Genomic DNA, 20,603 nt, shown 5'->3' on the forward strand with positions numbered 1-20,603 from the left:
GATCTTGGGTTCAAAAACTAGTGAATCTTGACATGCGGTAGTCTCTTCTATTTTTTTTTTTTTTGCAACCTGGTTATGGAGGAGAGAAGTTTTTTGATTTACACAAACAAAACTGGGTTACCCCAACGCTAATCACAACGAATCAATTTGGGGAACATTGCTTTTGCATTACTTTTCAAGAAATGGCACATACAGGATTTATTCCCCCCTCCTCCCTCGCTCAAACCAGTGCCTCTTTCTCACCTCCCCACTACCCAAGCTAGAAATCTATGTTTAGAAATACATCTTATGAAGTGATCTAGACATTCTGACAGCTGCAATTTATCAACATAAATTACTGCCCTTCGCAGCAAGCCTTCCATCTTAAGAAAACAGTGTGTGCCCTGAATTGCCTGCTGCCCTCTTCAACAATCATCCTAGTTTTTAAGACCTAGATATCTGCTGATAAAGAACACCACGGTGCATACAGAAAAAAAAAAAAAAATTGAGTTTCATGCACATCACTGGAAACATCCACACACTGCTCTATTAATCTTTAGATTAGGGTCATTTTTCTTTTGAGATGTGGTAATAGATTACTTAAGGAGAAAATGGGAGGAGAAAACCCAGACAGCAGCCTGCTTAATACTAAGCAAATCTGCCTCCTTCCCTGTTGATTTAATCCAAAAAAGGATCTAATAAACAAAGCTGCTGTTAACTCTGTACTGTTTGCCACAAATTAGAAAGGAATAGATGATCTTTAGAAACATCCAGCTGCCACTACATTTTCTAGAGCACCCTACACTGCAAGACCTACTCTGGCACTGCTTTTTGCTTTCCCTGATCACAGCTCATTTGGCCTGTTCCAGCACCATCATTCACGTGCCTGAGAGCTCCTGATGTCCTGCTCAACCTCCTTTAAATTTCTCTGTTTTCTCCAGGAATCAAAATGTACTCAATTCTGTAATGAGAAGGTGAGTAGGCTTCAACCTTTCATCTTTTTCTTCTGTGGGGATTCAGTCTCTAGGCTACTACAGCTAGAAAAGACTCCCCCTCCCTCATTCCCCAGTCCCTCTGAATGAGTCTCAGCATGCTCCCAGATCTTCATTCCTGCATTTTAATGTTCTTTTGGTTCAGGACCTTTACAGAAAAACATACCTGAAAGTATTTTCTGCACAGTGGGACTTGGTCTCACATTCTTCAGCACCGTTGCCAGTCCCAGTTTTTACATTATTTCTTCCCAGCTTGACTGTCTGAAAATTGGGACTATGGGCAGCATGGGGAATGCCCACCACTGTGTTTAGGGGCACAATTCTCCACCTACACAGTGGAAATCAGGGCTGGTCACTGAAATCAAGGTGAGTTTCCTCTGTGAAATGATCAAAAATAAAGCAGTTCCCTGCTTTTGCTCATTATGTTATAGTCACTTGTCTTTGGAGGATCCATCAGGCTTGGTTCCTCCTCTTTCACTACTTGTTATTCATTCTGCTGCTGAGGAGACGACATGTCAGAGTGGAATAAGAGCGCATTGTACTTCACCAATCCTAGATTAGCTGAATCGCCTGTATGAGGCCATTTTTATAGGCATTATTTAAAGCAGTCCCAAGCTGCTGCATTTTATGCTGGCATCCAAATCAGCATAGGGAAGGCTGATTCAGTGATTTAATGACATCCCTTCTTTCCATCTCTACAACCCTCAGGGGTGCTTACACTCACTCTCTGGAGATTCGCAGAATTAAGCTCTTGGTATGTATTTCTATCCGTTCAGGATAGTCTCAACACACTTCCTCCTGTATAACACAGGCACACAATACTCACTGGCAATTCTAAGGTTAAAAGGTTGTGTTAGGATTTTCACTGCATATTCCTCCTTTAATAGGTATCAGTGTGAGCTCTTTTATACTATTATCATTAAAAGTTTTTCAGGATGCACCAAACTTTTAAATGATAATGTCTTTTGTTTCAGGTTCTTTGTTATCAGCTAGGAAAATTTAGGAGGGGCATGGCTGCATTTTGAATTTTCAGGACAACACAGACTGGCCTTGACTGAGAGAGAAGAAAGGTATTTACATGGGGAATAGATTAAACTATTACCAGGTAGTCCCATATATAATGGGACACTATAATACTAACCAATTCTAATATATTCTCTAATCGTCCTGTTCAATTTCTCATTTATTTCAGTCTTGAAGCCCTAAATGTCATTTGTCCTGTGGGAGACTATTACAGACCCTCATTGATATTAATGACATCTGTTTCGCAGAGCTAGCAACCCCCCACCAAGACAGGTAATGCTTTAGGGCTCTGGAACCGGAGGCTGTATTTTAGCACAGACAACATGAAGGTCTGTATCTCCGCGCTCTGGAAACACCCCCCCTGTTTCACAGCAGGGATGACTTGCTCATTGAGCCATTTTGTGCTGTTTAGATGCTCCACACCTTAATTTGCAGAATCCTCCCTCCTTTTCCAGGGCCATGCCAGTCTCACAATTTCATGGAGAGAAAGAATTTATTGTGCTCTTTGGGAGAAGCTACACAAATGAGTGACAAAAGACAGACTGGAAGCACCTTGCAAAAGCACACATAGAGAAAGAGCAGAGCTGCAGATTGGTTCTATCAGGGCACTAAACCATGGACAGAACAGCTTTTGGCTGCCAGCAATGGCGCGCAATAGCTGTGCACAGCACTCCCAACACCAGCTCTGAACTTTCTTATGCTAAGTAAGTCATAGTTTTTGTTCCTGAGTCACTGCACTGAAAGAAAGAAAAATCAACTGGGGCATCCATCCAGTGACATTGTTGGGGATGGGGGCAAGGTATGATGACAGTGACAAAACAAAGCATCTGCCACTTCCTAAATACTCTAGTATGCTCTGCCCTCAGAGAGCTGTGAAGGGACCAACGCTGAAAGCCAGTTCTGACAGAGTAAACCCACGTTACTCTGACCTCAGAAGCATAACTCAAAACGTACACTGCTTTACCCACCGGCAGAATCCGGTCCGCACTCTAATCTTAGGAACAATCTGTGTAGATGTCGGGTGCATCCCACACAGTCTCAGGAGAGGGACCCTGCATTTATATCAGCATGACAGAGAACAGAAAATGGTCTAATGTCAGTTGTTCCTGCCTAAAAAAAATTACAAGGGATGCTTATGACCTGGAAGGTAAAAAGTTATTGAACCTAATCCTTTGAGAGGCCCCTGCATCGACCCACTCAGCTATAATAGCTCCAGGAAGTCACTACAGGCTGTTCAGGGCAGTTTTCTGTAAATAGACAGCCACAAACATAGGAGAATACAGTGGCTTCCTGCCAAAAATCTGCATTTTAATAACTTTGTAATTGCATATTTTTGCAATCTGTTGACTCTGACTTATTTTAAGAATGTCCAAGGAGTAAAACAGTATCACCACCAGATTTTCTGGTACTTTAAACTTCATAATGAAGTTTGCAACAACTCAGTAATTACTGTGAATAATTCATAATAAGGGTTATAATGATGTGACACGTTTTGGAGAACCCCTGAAATTTAGGATGTTTAAGTGATAACAACAAAATCAAAATTAAATTCAATAGTAAATATTGGAAGAAAAATAATTAAGTCCCATAATTTAAAAAAACCAGATTGTGAATCTGGTCTGAGTGGTGGTATTGCTGTCAAGCTCATGTAATTTCATTGGATGTGCTTTGCTTTAAATATGAAGCATAACTTTAATGAAAACGATTTTGATCCTTCAAATGCCAGTGTCAATGGACAAAACCATGCATATGAGGAGCCTCACTGCACAATGGGACAACTTCTGTGTAACTATTTGCAAGACTGGAGTCACAGTTTGCACAACAAAACATTAGAAAAAATAATCCATTTTAATATAAATTATAGGGAATTAAATTCGCTTTTACAAGGTTGTGCTTTTTAGATTAGTGTTACTAACAATATATTAGATAACGGATATGGAACAAGTTTCAAATGATCAATGTCACTTTGCTGAAAGAAATGGGAGTCAAGCATGCATTGGCTAACTGCACCCTTTTCATCATCTAATATTCTGAAACTGTGATTCCTCATGCAGGCTTCCAGGGACAGCTACAAGACACCTACCTGCACTCCTTCCTTCATATACTAACATGGTTTGGGATATTTTGACAATCTTATTTCCCCTTCCAGAAAATCACCAATGAAAGCTCTCTGTGGGCAGATAAATTCTCCAGCCTCTGATAACATACTGGAAGGGACTGTGGAAGACCACCAGAAGTACGCTTTAAAGTATTTCCACCATACACACCAACAACCAGTTGATTACCTTTTCAGCTAGGTTTTGTGAAGTCGAAATAGCCTGTGGGAGGGCTGCACAACTGTTCAGCCCAGGAGGCAGACAGCTCTTTGCCCCCTGCTTGTCATTCCTTGCCAGGAGAATTTATTTCCTCAGTGATGTGTATGTGTTTGCTAGTAAGAGAGGGAAAGTGCTGGGTGACAGATCCTGGTGACAGATTTTCACATATAATGATATACTGACATGATTTTCATTACAATTTGCAGGAGGAAACAGAGTATTTTCACCTAATTCTGATGAATGTGAAAAATACAAGGAGATACTTTTTTTTTTAACTGAAGACTTAACAATGACCATCCTGACAGTTTGTGGCAATTACTTTTCTGTTATCCAATTAATCTCTTAATTGTTCTCTGCCATACTCACTATAAGTACCTTAGCCTTCCAGTTTGAAAAATTATCACTTGACTCCAATGAAGCTTCTAATGCACCAATTTTTATCAACACTGATTTAAATATTGAGGCAAGATAAACTACAGATGCGAGTATTTCATACTGGTCACTAAACAAACATCCCCCTATGCATCTGGTGGAGAGCAAATATAAGATCCTGGGAGGATGGCAGCCACGTTGGGAAGATAGATTCGTGACATATGTGGGATGTAAACTTCCCCCGCCCTCCCAACCCCACACCTTTTCCAGTGACAAGAGGAACGTAATTCTTTTCATTTCCTTGTCAGCTCCAAGAAGCAAACTGAAGAGCTTTATTCACTAACAAATGTAAAGTGACAGAAAGTGAAAGACCACTCTTGAAAGGTTCTCCATCACTCACCCACTAAGAAATGTTCATTGCTATGGGAGCAATAGCAGCACTTCCTAGCAGGGCCTTCCGGTGGCTGCTTCAAGGCTCAACGACGCCATAGGAGCATAGTAACATTTAATTTTACTTCTTTATTGGGGGGTGGGAGGGAAGGGAATGTAACAAATGACCCATGACACAAGGCATTTCATGGAGAATTGACCAGTTGGGATTAATGGCCCTTGGCTCCATTTGGGCTATAAAGTTTCTCAGTCAGACATTAATTTTCAGGAAATGCTCCATGCCTCAGTCATTATTACTTAAATAAAAACATATATTGTATATGTGGTCAAATCAAATTATGGTTAGAATTTTGTCAAGCACAGATAAGGGTGTAAATTTACTGTGTTATTAAAGCTTCTCTTTTTTACCTTCAGATTACTGTAGTTTGGCAGTAGGAATGACTGTTACACATGCCCAAGGAAAATGCCCTTGCTTTGTCCTTGTGTAGAACAACCACAGAATCAGAAGTCAGGATAACTATCTTCAGAAAAAAAATCATCATCATTTACATTCATTTTTCTCTTACAATCATAAAGAAAAGCAGTGTGGTGTATAGGTAAACGTTTGCTCTAATTACACATGACAATACACATACTCATCACAGAAACATATATAGAGTATATTAAACACATACAAAGAGCCGTGTGGCACTTTTGTAGTGAGTTTAGGTTGGCTGTATTAATTCCATGTGCCAAAGCTGTAAGTGCATGGTGCAGATCATCCTCAAGAAAGGCTAATAAAACCTTCTTACCACACTTACGCTCCCTACTTTTTGCTGCACATTGCAGGAGCACTGTTTTATCGAAAAGAGTTTAACAAAATTTTATTGAAGCTATGGTTTGCAAGCCCAAATCCGTAAAGCCAGGTACTTTAGCTGCCACCACTGAGACCATACAGTGATTGGAGAAAGAGAAAGACAATAAGCAATAAAATTTTAGAAGCCTCTATAAATGACTTAAAATAAATTTTCTATACAAGTGCCTTGACTTGAAAGTCTAACAGTCAGGTCTGGACCCAAGACAGGTGTAAGGTCCAGTATAGTTAGTATTAATGTAAGCTTTTTACCAACAGAAAGAGGGAATTTATCAGCTTACCACAGATTACAAAGCATTTGTGTAGAGCCAAGGATGATCCACAGATATCAAACTTAAAATTCTGAGCACTTTACATACACAAAAGTGATGTTAGCTCATGGCTGGAGATGTTCTGTTTATGAGTTACACCTTTTCGCTTCCACCCAGCCCAAAACAGCCTGACTGATGAGACAGGCTGTGTCCTCACATGTGGCCCCACCGAGAGCCGAACATGAGCTGATTTCGAGGGGACCGAGCTAGGAAGGGAACCACAAGCCTACACCTCGCCCTGCAGCAGACTGCTGCCCCATAGCAATGGGAACCACCACCATTCCCTGTCTCTGGAGGGCGCAGAGCTGGACAGAAACCTCTGCGCTGCCCTGCAGCACCTGAGGCTGACAGGGCACCTGCAGAGAGTGAAAAGTTTCCCTCCAGTCATTATTTCATTCCTTTCACGCTCCCCTCCACACACCTACAAGTGCAACCTCCCATAACAGAATAACAACCTGAGTTTTCAGACCTACCCAGCACCTCCAGCGAGAAGGAAGGAGGGTTTGTCCAGAACTCCAGAAAACCAGCCTGTTTCCGCTTTCTGAATCATTTGCCATTCCTAAAAATTAACACCTTCCACAAAGATCTGCCTCATTCCTTGCTAGCTTTGTAGATCATGCCAAGACTTCAATCTGAAAAGCTGCCCGATATTTATGGCTCTAAAAGATGACCGAACCAGGACAGGGTCTAGTGTAATGTGAGAGTTATAATAATACACAACCAGTGAAATAATAATTTACTGCCTTCACATTTAATGGACACATTTGAAAGAAAGGAATTAAGACTGCATGTTCTGATTAACCTAGGCTGTATTCAGCTTTGCACTTAATGCAGTCACTAACCCTCATGAAGATCAATTTTACCGAGTCTCAAGAGATTATTTCAGCTGGTACCAATGACTGAACCAAATGTAAAGCTGGGGAAAATCAGGCCCTCTGCTTTTGAATAGCTGCCTGCTCAATTCTAAACATGCATTTCCTGGCAACTGCCAGTTTAGTGTTAACATGCAGGGTTGGCAAAAAAGTGTGTTTTATATATACATTTATATATACAACACTAGACAAAATTCAAACACCAGTGCAAGCCTACCTCACGAATCCAATACATCACAACCGAGAAAGCAGCCAAAGTTTTCTAGTCCTTCTTCCTCCATTGTACAGAACTACAACTTCTTCTATGTGGTGTGTTAAATCATAAAAGAATGAGAAAGCAAATATTAATTTCTGCCATAAAACTGATGAGCAAATATAGCAAATATTTCATGCTGTAATTGGTACTGCAAAAGTCAGTGAAAAATGGATGTCCACCTTTGGAAGCAGTGAAACCCTATAATGAAGATTAGTAATTATTATTATATCTAATCCACCAAACAGATGGTGCATAAGAGATTATATGATGTGAAAGACAGAGTTCAAACAGTCTTTCCGTCCTAGAAAAATATACAAACTAGAGAAGAAAGGTACATTTATATGCTGTGGATTGAAATTTGAGTTTGATTAGAGAAACGGTAGGAAGACATGATTAAGTGGTACTGCCATGCACCTTGTCACACATATGCGAGCAACACTTAGCTAAGAAGAAACATATTTTGGTTTTACAGATAAAGCTAATGGTCAAAAATGGCCAACAAGAACCAGAACATCCTATCACTATGTCAAAGAAAGGTACCATCTGGGAGAAGAAGAAAACAGTAGCACATTAGATTTCCCCAGTCACTTCTGTCTTCCCTTTCTCTCTTTCCCCATTCCAATTATCTTGGTACTTCATCAGCTCATTTCTGGAGGCACTGTCTAAACCACTGGCTCTAGCTGCATTCTACTCTTTTCTAAAACTTGAATCTCTTTCTTTCCTCCTTTGTCTTTCTTTAAAGGAAAATGCCTTCCCAAAATAACATGGTTATAGGAACAGAACAGTACTTGCTGTGACCCTCAGTGAAGGCAAATCCACTTACCTCTATTGCTACATCCTCCTTGCTTTCTTTTCCCCTGTTCATCAGTGTTTTCAGCTCTGTTTATAAGTCTCTTTTTATAAGACTGCGAGCTTTTCAAGGCAGATATTGTATGTATGTTATGTGTTCATACACTGCTTCTTTGCCTTGGTTGTAGTTTCGAGACATCACAGCAATGACTGACTAAGTAAGTTGCATCAACTCAGAAATATGACACATAGTATGTAACACAGGTAGATACCTCCTAATATAGTTTGATTTTCAAAAATGCAAATCCAAGTATTTCCCTAAAAGTATAGTAATCTGTGCTAGACCTAATCTAACTACGGACAGATCAAAGGTTCGTTAAAAACATGGGTCTTCTTTATTTCTGAGAACTTTAGAGATTGTATCTGTAATGATTATCACATTTGTATCTTCAGAGGGAATTTATTAAGCATCTCTGAAAAAACAGACCATTAGTCTGGGACTTAAATCTGGAGTGTGAACATTTTGGTCACGGTACCATGAAAAGTGCATGGTTGGAGAAAAATATCTTTTCAAATCTAAAATTGTACAATATAATTTATATTTTTCAAATGAGCCAAATTTATTCAACTTCCACATGCACACGAAAAATACTGTCCCAGACCCAGAGAAGCAATTACCAGTTCTTATGTAATGAAGCCCTTATGTGTTTTATTTTTTAAAAAACAAATAAACGAACAAACCCAAAATAGTATTGATAAGGATTTCACTACACATTCTGATTTGCTCTAAATACAACACTAGGCAGCCAAAGAACTACATCATTATCTCTTCCGATAATTTTCAAAGTTTGTTGACCTAGATTATAAAATAAAAGATGGTGGAGGAAAAGACATTGGTCACAACACTCTGGATGTTCACGCACTGTAGATGATTACCTGCTCCCTAATGTACTGCTGAAGTATTTTTTTCCTAGTATCAGTCCTCATATATCTGGATTTTGCACACATACTTATAATATATACATGCATTTTGAAAAAAAAATCCAAAAACCATCCAAAAGCGCTGATAACCATTTTGTTACTTTCAACAGAAGCCGACAATGAACACCAGAATTATTTGCCTCTTTTGTGCTCATTAAGATCTAATTTTAATCACTTGTTCAGAAGTTATTTTTCCTCCTGCTTCCTGCCTCCTTCACACCGACGGGTTTTGAATCAGACCCTTGAATTAAGATTCCGCTCATTATTCTGTCTGTGCAATGCTCTGAAGCTAATTCTGCACTGCGTTTATGCCAACAGCACTGAAAAGTTTCCTGTCCAATGCACAGCTCAAGTTGGGGCGATGCTGAATTTGGCCCTGGCATCTGAGATGCTCTGAAGCCTCACAAGGTGAGAAACAGCGTAAGCTCACTTCATCTCAGTACTCAGGCAGCTGTTCACTCCTGGCTGAACAGGCATGGTGGGTGAGGACTTTTACTGGACAAGAGAAATTTCAGGCCAAAAACCCGCAGTGAGATGCGGTCTCCAGAAAGGTTACCACGTTCTCGTGAACACCGAAGACAGATTGCTGCTTGCAAGCAGCAGTGTGATCCACTTAGCTGAGGCACACAAAAAATATTTTTCTCCTCCTGCTTTCTGATGCCTTTCATCACTCTTTGTGTAGGAAAGTAAATAGTTGATGCCGGCCCGGCACCTGGCCAGTCATTGCCCTGTTCATAAATCAGAATAAAACAAACATCAGTTTCTCCACAGCGTAATCAGGACACCAGTTCCCAGTTGATGCTGTTTTTGGCTGTCAGGTTGCCATGTTTACCTTGTCTTTTGGAAATCAATCCTGTATGATGCGAACATGGAGAGATGGGAATGAACGGGAGAGAAATTTTGCACAGTATCATTTCTCAAGTTTACTTAACTTGTAATTCCACAAGGCACCTCTCACGCTCAAGTAATGAGAATGTTATAAATAAAACAGACAGACAAAGTGTCCCTGCAAAGTAAAATCAACAACAAATCTAACCCTTTCACACTACTAAAAGCTAGACTACACGGAAAAGAGATGTTCCCTCTTAAATAATTAAAGCCAATATATTTATATCAGTATTACATATTGTGTATGTTTCCAGGATAAAAGTGGGGAAAAGTTTTCTTCAAGATGCAAGCTATATTGGAAAAGAACAATAAAAAGCCATTTATAGTGGTACAAAGACATTTGCACAGGGAATCAGACTTGTATAAATACAGTGGTATGACTCCAGAAATTCTCCTGTACAGACATTACATTAAGTCAGCATTAATCAACCTCCAATTTCTCCTCCTATAAAAGATTAGCATAATTGAGGCAGCAATCTGTTTCCAAAGATGGTTAGCACCAGCCATGAAAAACTACTTAATTCCAATTGCTTTAAGCCTCATGGTTCAGCCTCCACTTATTTGGCCCAAGGAAGATTTGGAAATAAGCAAAGTACGAACGTCAGGGTTCCAGCCAGTGCCAAAGATTAATATTAAAAAAATGGTGATAAACTCTTTCACTCTGCTTTAGCTCTGTCCTGTTTATATGACCTGCCATCACCCCACAAACATGCTCAATGCAGCACACCTGAATAAAGACATTTCCTCTGAACAAGAAATTTGGTCCTGAAAGTAGGTATTCATAAAATTTCCCTTACACACATAATCTGGATGCAATGAATAATCCTGCATTGCCTTCCATCACAGAGGAACTGAGCTGACTGACTATGAGCTGCTAAATCATACCTGTATTAGGAGCTTTAAGTGACTCAGAATAGATGGTGGAGACACTCCCAAAAGAGGTTTCGGAAAGACACTGCTAAGTCTTACAGGTTACCTACAGTGCCCGCTCTGAAAGAGAACTAATTATTTCCATCTCTTGGATATGGTGAGCACTGGTAAGCCTTTTAAACAGAACTGAAACCTGTGTTCTCCAAAAGGGGAGGCCAGGAGAGAAGAGGTGGATATTTTCTTCTCTATTGCAGCTCACTCTTTTCAAGCTCTAGAGAATTCAGTTTGGAGTCCTCTGTAGGAGCAAACCCAGCTTTGAGTTTCTAAAGAAGGCAGACGAGATAAATAGCTTTTTGTAAGACATGGCAGCCAATATTCATTCTTGCCACTTCACCTGCACATGCTGTGGAGTGGAAAAATCAAGAGACAGCCAAAACACAAGTGAAGTTTAAATGAGACTAGTGTGAATCATGACTGTAATAACCAGCTCACCTAGGGCATGTCTCCTGTGTGCAGACGGGAGCTCGATCAAAGCAGGCTGGTATAAATGGTGTGATTTTGGACAGATTGACTTAGTTGACCTAAACCTGAAAACCAATATAAAATGAAAATCCAAGTGGTCCAGCTTCCAGTTAGTGAGAGACCCTGATGCTTAGATCAGTGCTCCACAGAGACTGAGATGCAGGCAGACATCCTTCAGATGCAAACATGTCTCCAAATCAAACTGCTCATTTCATCTGCTTGGCATAAACAGGTCTTTATGTTGACAGTCCCTTATTTTCTTTGGATATAAAAAAAAATATATTAACCAAGTTAGCTCAGCCCAATAATTGAAACTCTTTAAGCTAACTTGGCCTGAGGCAAATCAGGGAGTGCACACATGTACTGCTCTGACAGCAGATTAAGGGCATAGCAGCTCTGCTGCAGGGAGGATGAGATAGGAGTGCACCTCTCCCAGTGCTGGATCAGGACCACAAAGGGGACACAGCCTCAAGGTAAGACATCAGGATTTACATTAAGGGCCTGCCATAGTAATTCATTAGGATGGGACAACTCCAAACCTCCTCCTTCTGTATTTGCATTTGATGCCTTTATAAAACAGACCAGACCTAAGTCTCCTGCTAAAGCTCCACTTGATTTAAATGCTTAAAGCACCTGTATAACCTTAAGACAAATCCTTTCCTTCATCAACAAAGCACACAAGTACATACGCAAGCAGCTCCAAATCACATTAGTAGGCCTCTCCTTATACTTAAAAGTAGGTAACAGAATAACTAATTAAATTCTTTAGATTTCAGGCAATTAACCTTACAAGTTACAAATGTCCTTATTGACAGAACGATGAGCATATTTCCTACAATAAGGGGGTCTTTCAAAACTCTTTAGGTTCACGTCAGACTATTCCAGATGCTCTTATTCCTTCTGTTTGCTTTTCTCTCCCCCTCTCTCTTTCTCTCATCTATAGTTGACTGAGCATTGGCTCCTACTTGGGTTAATGGGCTCCATTTTTAGCAGTCCTCTCACTTTCTGGGCAGAACCCAGGTACATCTTGGGAAGAACTGCACAAATACACAGGAACTGAACAAAAACTGAAGTTTTCATATTTGCCTGTACACGCTTACATAGGATGCAAAAACAGATATTATATTCAAATCTAAAATAGATTAACGTAAGCTGTTCCTAACACACTAAACATGATACTACTCTCTGCATAACCCAAGGATCCAACAGAGGAAAAAAAAACCCCAAAAACATAGAAAAGGTTATAGGGAGGTGTAAAAATGTTCAGGATTCAAGTTAAGGAGAGTATTAGCAGTCTCGGGAACAGTACTTAAGCCAGTATTACGCAGATGTGGTTAACAACAGAACAAAATGGGCACTATACTTTGGTAAACAAGAAGTTTACTTGCACTGAGAACCTAAAAAAATATTTGTACCCTTTCTCCCAAGTGATCAACAGGCAATAATTATTTGTTGATTAGCTGCTCAGATCACTGTAAGTTGGTGACAGGTTCAAAAATGGCCAGGGAGTAGGCAGGGAAATATTTCTCCCAAGAAATCAATTCAGCTGCTTCAGGAAAACATGATTAATGTTTTCTTGGAATGCTGCCTGCACTGGAAGGGCAGCTGTGTCTTTAGACATTATTAATATAGAGTGCACTTCTGCTATAAAACTCTCTCAAGTAAAGCTATCTATGATAGAATTACCAACCTGTCAAGCCTCACAGATTTGCCTTGTAATACCAAGACTGTCCCAATCGCATGAACGTTTACTGAAGCTGCTATTTCTCACTAATCCTGTCCTGTAATGCCATCAGCCCACTAGCAGGCATGGGGAGACAGACAGGGATTTTCTCCCTCCTGCATACATGCACAAACACAGAGGAACCAGAAAAGTTGTGGTGAAAAATGCAAAGCAATGCAATGACCCAGAGCCCAGTGGGCAGTAAAAACCACTCTTAAGTTAAACACTTAAAACTGCTCGAAGCTGGGGGAGGCTTCAGTTTTCCTTTTCAAGATGGGAAATATGTATGTCTGATTTTTCATACAAACTTACACCTTTGGAAATGGGCTTTTTGTATAGTTTTCTCAGGGGTTTTGGATGTTACTAAAGGACTCATCTTGTTGAAAGTCTGTCTGAAGACATGAGGACAGCATATAATCAGACTTTTTTAGCTACTGAGACATATATGTACAAAATACCCAGATATATGGACATCTGAATGTGCATTTGTATGTGTGGAAATATCCACTTACATATATGTAAATGATCCTGTAACATAACATTGTGCAAGTGCTTTTTGTTATCAAAAAAAAAAAAAAAAAAAAAAAAAAAAACATACAGGCCTTCTCATAGCTTTTAACTTTTTCCCCAAGAGAAAAGACATCGGAGAGGCAAATGCAAAAATTTCTCATTATTACAAAATAAGGACAATTTATTCTTGAGATGTCAACTGAGCAATAAAGCACAAGTTACCATAAAGTATTTCGCAACTTTTCTGCAGTTTGCTGTACTTCTTTATTCACGATATTTATGTGTGTGTAAATGAGCTCATATATTACCCAACTTGTCATCAGCTTATCTAAAACTTGACATGGAGTATAAATTGTTAATGATGTGCAAATAATATCACAAGTATTGAGAACTGCCAAAAGTATTTATCATGGCCAAAAGTCACCACAAAAAGGTAGACGGGGAAACTTTCACTGGTAACTTATTTCCTTTTATGAAAATGTAGGCCACTTTAATACCAGTCAAGCAATCTTTATACCATACTGAATAGGTAAAAGCATAGCAAAAGCCTTTTTTCAAATGCAAGGTTACTGAGAGGCAAATAACTCTCTCCGATTCCTTGAATGAATCCTGGAGCAGTCAGTCCAAGTCCCTTCTCCAAGACAGAAATCTTCAGATTCCCATGTCTCTGAGCACCACTGTAGGCAACTTATCTCCAAGCAGGATTTTGCACTCTAGTGCTATCCTTGGCTTTATGTGGCATTTACAGATTTGTGTAATCAAGTGATTTTTTTTTAGTTAACTGCATGAGGAAGGGTGTAATTCATAAGTACCATTAAACATTTACATGCCCAGATGTGAAGAATAACTATCACAGGCCTAGAGTTTGACAGGGATTATACATATAATAGACAGTAAGAAACTGCACTCTGTAACACAAAGTGATTTCCTGGGAAAGAGATGGGGTGGGGAGAGCAGTACTGCCTAGCTTTCTTCTAACCCACTCAGATGCCAAAATCTCCAAGATAAACATGGAGATGTTGCCACTTTGTGTGATGATGTATAAGCTGAAAATTGTAGTTTCTTCCATTTAAAGAAGAGAAGGAGCATCAAACATCTTCCCACATAAGGGACAGGAGTCTCTATGAGCCAGCATAGCTGTTCTGAGATGCTGCAGTTTAAACACTACCTCTGGCTCAAAAGTGCATAAAATCATTATCTAGCTCATCCAGGCTCCTAGTAGTTACAATGTGTATCAGCAGGCACCTTACTGAGGCTGAGTCATTTCTGATTTATACCAGTTTAAAGCAAAGCAGAATCTGATTCAGAATACAGTAACCTCTGTAACCACTGGTTTATAGACTCCTTGTAAATATGTGCCACTCCGAAACTTTATCCAACCTCCCTGACTGAGGAAATATTTGCTTTGTAAATGGCATGCTTCAAAGTCACATTTCACATCCAACGCTTGTTTACACTGGCGAAGTACATCACATCGGTAGCTCTTGGCATGGCAGCCTCATTCTACATGCAGCCGTGATTCTCCTGCTAACCAAGCTGCCCTACTTACCTCAGACTTTTAGGCTTTGCATCAATTTGATATCTCAGTGGTCTCTGATGGAGGTTTAACATACTCTACACACCCATGCAGAACATCAGCTACTTTTCAGCCATATCCATATTGCACATGAATGGTTTTTATTCAGTTTGTAGAAACACTGGCTAGTTTGGAAAGTGCACTGACAATTCAGCGCTTTTATGTGTCCTCTCCTAAACCATGGGCCATTTTTACTAGTGAACAAATTGTTCATTAGTACTTACCGAAAAAACCTGTTACTTGAGTATAGATTCACAGACTGCTCTGATACCCACTAGAGAAACATGGAAGTAAGAACACAAAGAACTGGGGTGAGCAGACAAGTTAGGTGGCCTTGGGCCATGATGAGAACACGTGCAAAAAGTGAAAATAGTAACAGAAACTTTCAAATGTCAAAGTTTCATATCCTGTAGATTAAATCAATTTAAAACCAAATTTCTGTATTAAGGGAAAACAAGTCAACCTGGAATTTGTCTTGAATGCTGTATTTAAATAACCTGCTGATACAGGAGGTTAGGTTCTGTCAAACTGTTGTCACACATACAATCAGAAATTAACCTCAGGATCCTGAACTTCCTCTTTGCATTTGCTATCATTCACATGCAGACAGATACAGTGGCTTGTTTCTACTTGCTGTGGAAGTGGACATGCTCAAGTAATAAGACTTAGGGCACAACACGCTCATTTTCATATAAAACTAAAAACCTGGACCTTGAAATCTTAAGGACATGGATTTGTGAAACAGGCATTTAAGAAAGGGGGACTTCCAAAGTATCACATGATGAACAGAGAAAAAGCATTTGTTAAAAAATACAGTGACATCTCTTAATCCTGATTAGAAATCATTACCATCCTATCCTCTTAGTGAAGTAAGGTTTCTTTTCAGTCCAGGTTAACCTCATAAAGCCAGCACTACAACTATTGCCCTCACTGAAATCTCAGTGGAAGAGCGAGTGACTAACACGACAATTTCCAAGGCTCCTGAGGACACTAACAATGTGCCAAGACACAGAATTCAACAGGACTCATGTACTTCATTTTTTGCCATGCCTCTGAAAACCTCTCCAGAATCAATACTGTACCTAGTACCTGGGAGTGATCTTAGCAAAACGTGATTGAGGTTACATCGCTCTCGAGGGAGGGAAACTGACGCTATCAGGACTATTATTATTTTGGAAATGGAAGGCTTATTTAATAGCCAGGATGTGATGCCTTACATCAGCTCTTAAATTTTGAATAGTAAATAAAGATGCCAGAGAGACCGGGTTTCCGGAAAGAGAGAGAAGGACAAATTACTTCATTTACTTTAGACTAACTTTGAGGACCGTTCCTAATCTCCTGAAGGATGTGGAGCAGCCAAATGATGTTCCTTATTTTCCTGCAAAGTTGAAAATGAGGAAGGAGCTAACAGTCACTTTACTGAGTTACATCTTAATTCCCATTTCTAATTCATGTTCTCGCTATGCCCTGGATTAAAACAGACAAAACAAACGAGCCTATGCACAAGCAGGCATTTAACAGATGAACGATCACAACAACAAAAAGCAACAACACAGAGTAAAGAAGAAAAAGGCGTTAAAAAGAAGTTGGGAAGAACAATGACATTCCCCCCTGCCCCTTTCATGCAAATGATATAATTATTTTTCAACATTTATCTCAGATTTCAGGGTGTACTAGTCTTCTGAATCCAAAAATGCATTTCTCAAAAATTGACAACTTTACTAACTACTCAACCAGCACGCAGTGCTGATTACTGAACAGAGGGGAGTCCAAGCAGGCCTACTATTCAGCATGGGCAATTAATTGGCCTTCTGTTCTAAAAAATCAGACGAAGAAAGTCCACATTATCTTGCCGAGTTTTTTTCACTTTTGCAAAAGTGACCTTTAAATTTTTTTATAAATACTCTTAAATGTTCTGATTCACAGCCAAAAAAAAAAAAAAGCAAATGCTCTCTCCCTGCTAGCGTGAAAATGACACAAGAGCACTCATTTGTCAGCTTCCAAGTTGCACTGATTGTTAATAAAACACTTTAAAAAGTCGATTACATTAAGAAAACGTTTCCTTAATGTCTGTCAGCACAGTAATGGTTTCCATTAGAGATTATCACAGGTGTGAGAAGGCAACCATTCCCCACACAGCCAGCTGCAATTCTGCGACAACACGGGGAAGAAGCATTTTGACCTTGCATGTTGTATATGTAAAATCTCAAAATAACGTGTGCACTCACAAATGTGCACACACTTGCACCCACAAGGAAAAACCTCTGAAGTAAAATAAAAATCATTAAAATTCATAAGATACTTCATAAGAATGTTTCACTCAGGGAAGGAAATAGGAGGTGAGACTCATCCGAGTGATCATGCACATCTGTGTCCCAAGGCCACAGCTGTACATGTGGCATGACTCAGCTTATCTTAAAGTAAACATCTAAAGTGAATCAAATAAATGATACCCTCAAACTGCCCACTTGGTTATGGAGCATGGGTGATTAAGTAGCTGCAGACCTCTACCATTTGGTAAGATGAATCACAGCATCTACATTTTCCTAACAACACTACTATGGACAGGCAGCTTACCGCATAATTCCTCATCCCTTCTCCCCTTGCAAACGTTATATTTCCTACACGTTTTCCTAGTTATAATTTCAGAGTAATGCAATAACTGTTATGACTCTGAAGTATGTACATCAAAACTGTCTGTAATGGATTATGCTGTGAAGGCAAGGATGCGATGGCATTTTATCTGATTGTATGTACATCAAGAAAGTGTCTAAAATATTATTATAAGCAGCCTGCAATACTTTGGGTATTGTAAGCTATAGCTACGTTTTTACATCCAAAGAGCTACTAAGTTTATGAGCTGTATGTGAATGGAATCTTAATAAAAAGAGTGACCTTAGTTTCTAGAGCGCCCTTTGCTTTAACCTGCATTAAGAATTACGGAGCTTCTCCAGTAGCATTGCCATCACTATTTGTTCACTCCATTGTCCACCTAGGACAAGGCTACAAGAAATGATGGGGCAAAGAAGGTGTAAATCAGAAACTCAAATCTGGTGTTGCACTGGGAGCTCATTTAAAGTTAACAGGAGCAGCAGTTAAAAGTCGAACCAGTATCATACAAATGAAAGGAGAGTTATTACATTAGATGTGAAGTTTGAGAAATCACACAGCGAACAAACAGAGAAGGAAACAGAAGGCAGCCCAAGCTGTTTCACTGACTTTCATGTGCGCATATATTAAACTTCCAACAAACCATTTTCATCATAATTCTGCAGTAAAGCTGGTAAGTGTTTCTCAACCAAACTCCTTCCCCTCCCTCTCCCAACCTTCTCTGTGTGTGCTAGCGTTTCTGCAGTTGGCCAGCTGTTTACCACCTCAGGTTGTCCTGGGGAAAGATGTATAATAAAAAAAAATGCACAGACCAATTCGAAAAAAGTGTAGAGTTTGCTGAACGTGCTGGGAAAGGGCAAGTTGACCTGCTTCTGATGTAGCAGAATTTTGCCGAAATCTAACCGCTGTCCAGGAGGGCAAAATAAGGGCTCAGAATAATTAGACTAAGGGTAGAAATAGGACAATGCAATGACAACCATTGGTGTGGCATCAAACTGCAGGGCTGCAGGCTGGTGTTTTCACAGCAATTTTGATTCCCACCTCTCAGTAAGCTGTGGCATTAGCGTCATCAAACAGAACAGTGGTATATACTTCTGTTGTTAAAACCCAGGTCAAGAGCCTTTATCAGGGCTTTCTGCATTTACCAGAATGTACCAACAGTTGCAAATTCCTTCTCTTCTTTCTCTCTCCCCTCTCTGTTCTTCATGGTTATGAAGATAGCGTTGAAAAAGTGCACTGAGTGAGACAAAGTAAATGCTACCTGCACAGCTTTGAGATGCATCAGCCACCTCATCTGTCACAATGACTTGTTAAGCTAGTGAACCTAAAAGGTGACAATTAAATATCAGCACAACTATGTCCCTGCTGATCATTTAGCAGAAATATCAAGCCTGTCCCACAATCCAAACTGCTTCCCACACAGCCCCAGGAAGAGAATTTAATATTGCAGCAACGCAAGGGGAATGGCTGTTTCAAGTCTGTACCCTTTTTTTCCTCATTAAATGACTAAATTAAAAACTTCCTTTTTTCGGGACTTGCTAATGTAAAATAACTATACAGATTTAAACAGAGTATGAATTTAAATTGACGCAGTTATTCTTGTATAATTCCCTGTATAAGCTGAGAGCACCTTTTGACATAGCTCAAGTTCACCTGGGCAGAGGTATAAGATTAGCTAAAAGAACTGTAGTTTATAGGCACCTAAAGCAGTGTTACAGGAGTAGCTTGACTGTAGTAATATAACCAGGGATGACAGAGGTTGGAGGGATGTGAAATTACAAGGAATGACATATAGAAAGTTGATAACAAGACACAAGCCATATAGAAAATATGTCCTGTCTATGGCATATGGTATGAAATTGGCACTTGGAGATGCAAAAGGAAAGGATATTTCTCTTAAAAAACTCAGACCAGTCTTTCTTCCCAGGAATAAGCAGTAAAAGAGCAGTAGCCCGGAGACCTTCCTGCTTCCTCCGTCACAGCCATGTGGGGCCATGCACACATGCCCCAAAGGCAGGAGGACCCTGGCGCCTCGCTCCTGTCTCTCTGTGCAGGCTTATCCCAGCAACTCAGCTTCCTGCCAGTTCTGGGAAGACCCTCATCACTCCTCCAGTGTTTGGGCATGACTATACACACTATCCTGTGCATATGGATAGCTTATTAGATGCTTTGCTGAACTGTATTTCTTCCTTGTAGGAAGCTGGGACCAATGACATTAGCTGCCCTAACTTTTGGAGGTGGGAGCAACAGCGGTGGGTGAGAACAAAGCATTACAAAAAAAACTACTAAAGATTGTACCGGGTAAGGGCTAAAGCACAAGGCCTATTCCTTTTTTACATAATTTGATAGTTACCAAGTATTTCAGATTCTTTGATGTTAAAAACAAATTTCATGCCTGCAGAGCTTGTAATGATCAGGTATAACAGATCCCCAGGACAGAGAAATCTAGGGCTGTCTTATCAGCAAAGGCTTTTATTATTATTGTTATTTTTTTCTTCCTCGTGTGTACTAGGAATACGAGTGTCTTAAATACTTTGGCAAGGCTTGTATGAATACTGGATACTTTGTTTAATGACAAATGACGGAGCAGTATTAGGTTAGCACACGGAGAAGTGCTCAACAGAAGGAAAAGCAGTGCTGTATTCCTTGGATCTGCAGCTACAAATGGAGATCCACCTGCGATCTGGGGCAGATGAGTGAATGAACAACTCCTAAAAGTCCGGTTCTTAACCCTGCAACATTCACTGCTCTTTTAAAGCCTCTTGTGTTTA

At 39.9% G+C, this 20,603-nt stretch overlaps 1 protein-coding gene across 11 annotated transcripts in view; it reads right to left on the reverse strand.

Annotated features, from left to right (window-relative positions):
• The window catches only part of TPK1 (thiamin pyrophosphokinase 1), a 311,398-nt gene that overhangs the window by 18,063 nt on the left and 272,732 nt on the right, over window positions 1-20,603 (reverse strand). The window contains exon 10 of one of the 11 annotated variants that reach the window (XM_026121431.2): window positions 7,325-7,409. The exons of the other annotated variants lie outside the window; for them this stretch is intronic. Within the exon in view, the coding sequence (XP_025977216.2) occupies window positions 7,342-7,409 (68 nt within the window). The 3' untranslated portion in view covers window positions 7,325-7,341. The remainder of the gene's footprint in view (window positions 1-7,324; window positions 7,410-20,603) is intronic. 11 annotated transcript variants of the gene reach the window in all.

The sequence above is a fragment of the Dromaius novaehollandiae genome, chromosome 2 (genome assembly GCF_036370855.1).
Source record: "Dromaius novaehollandiae isolate bDroNov1 chromosome 2, bDroNov1.hap1, whole genome shotgun sequence".
In the NCBI taxonomy this organism is placed as follows: domain Eukaryota; kingdom Metazoa; phylum Chordata; class Aves; order Casuariiformes; family Dromaiidae; genus Dromaius; species Dromaius novaehollandiae.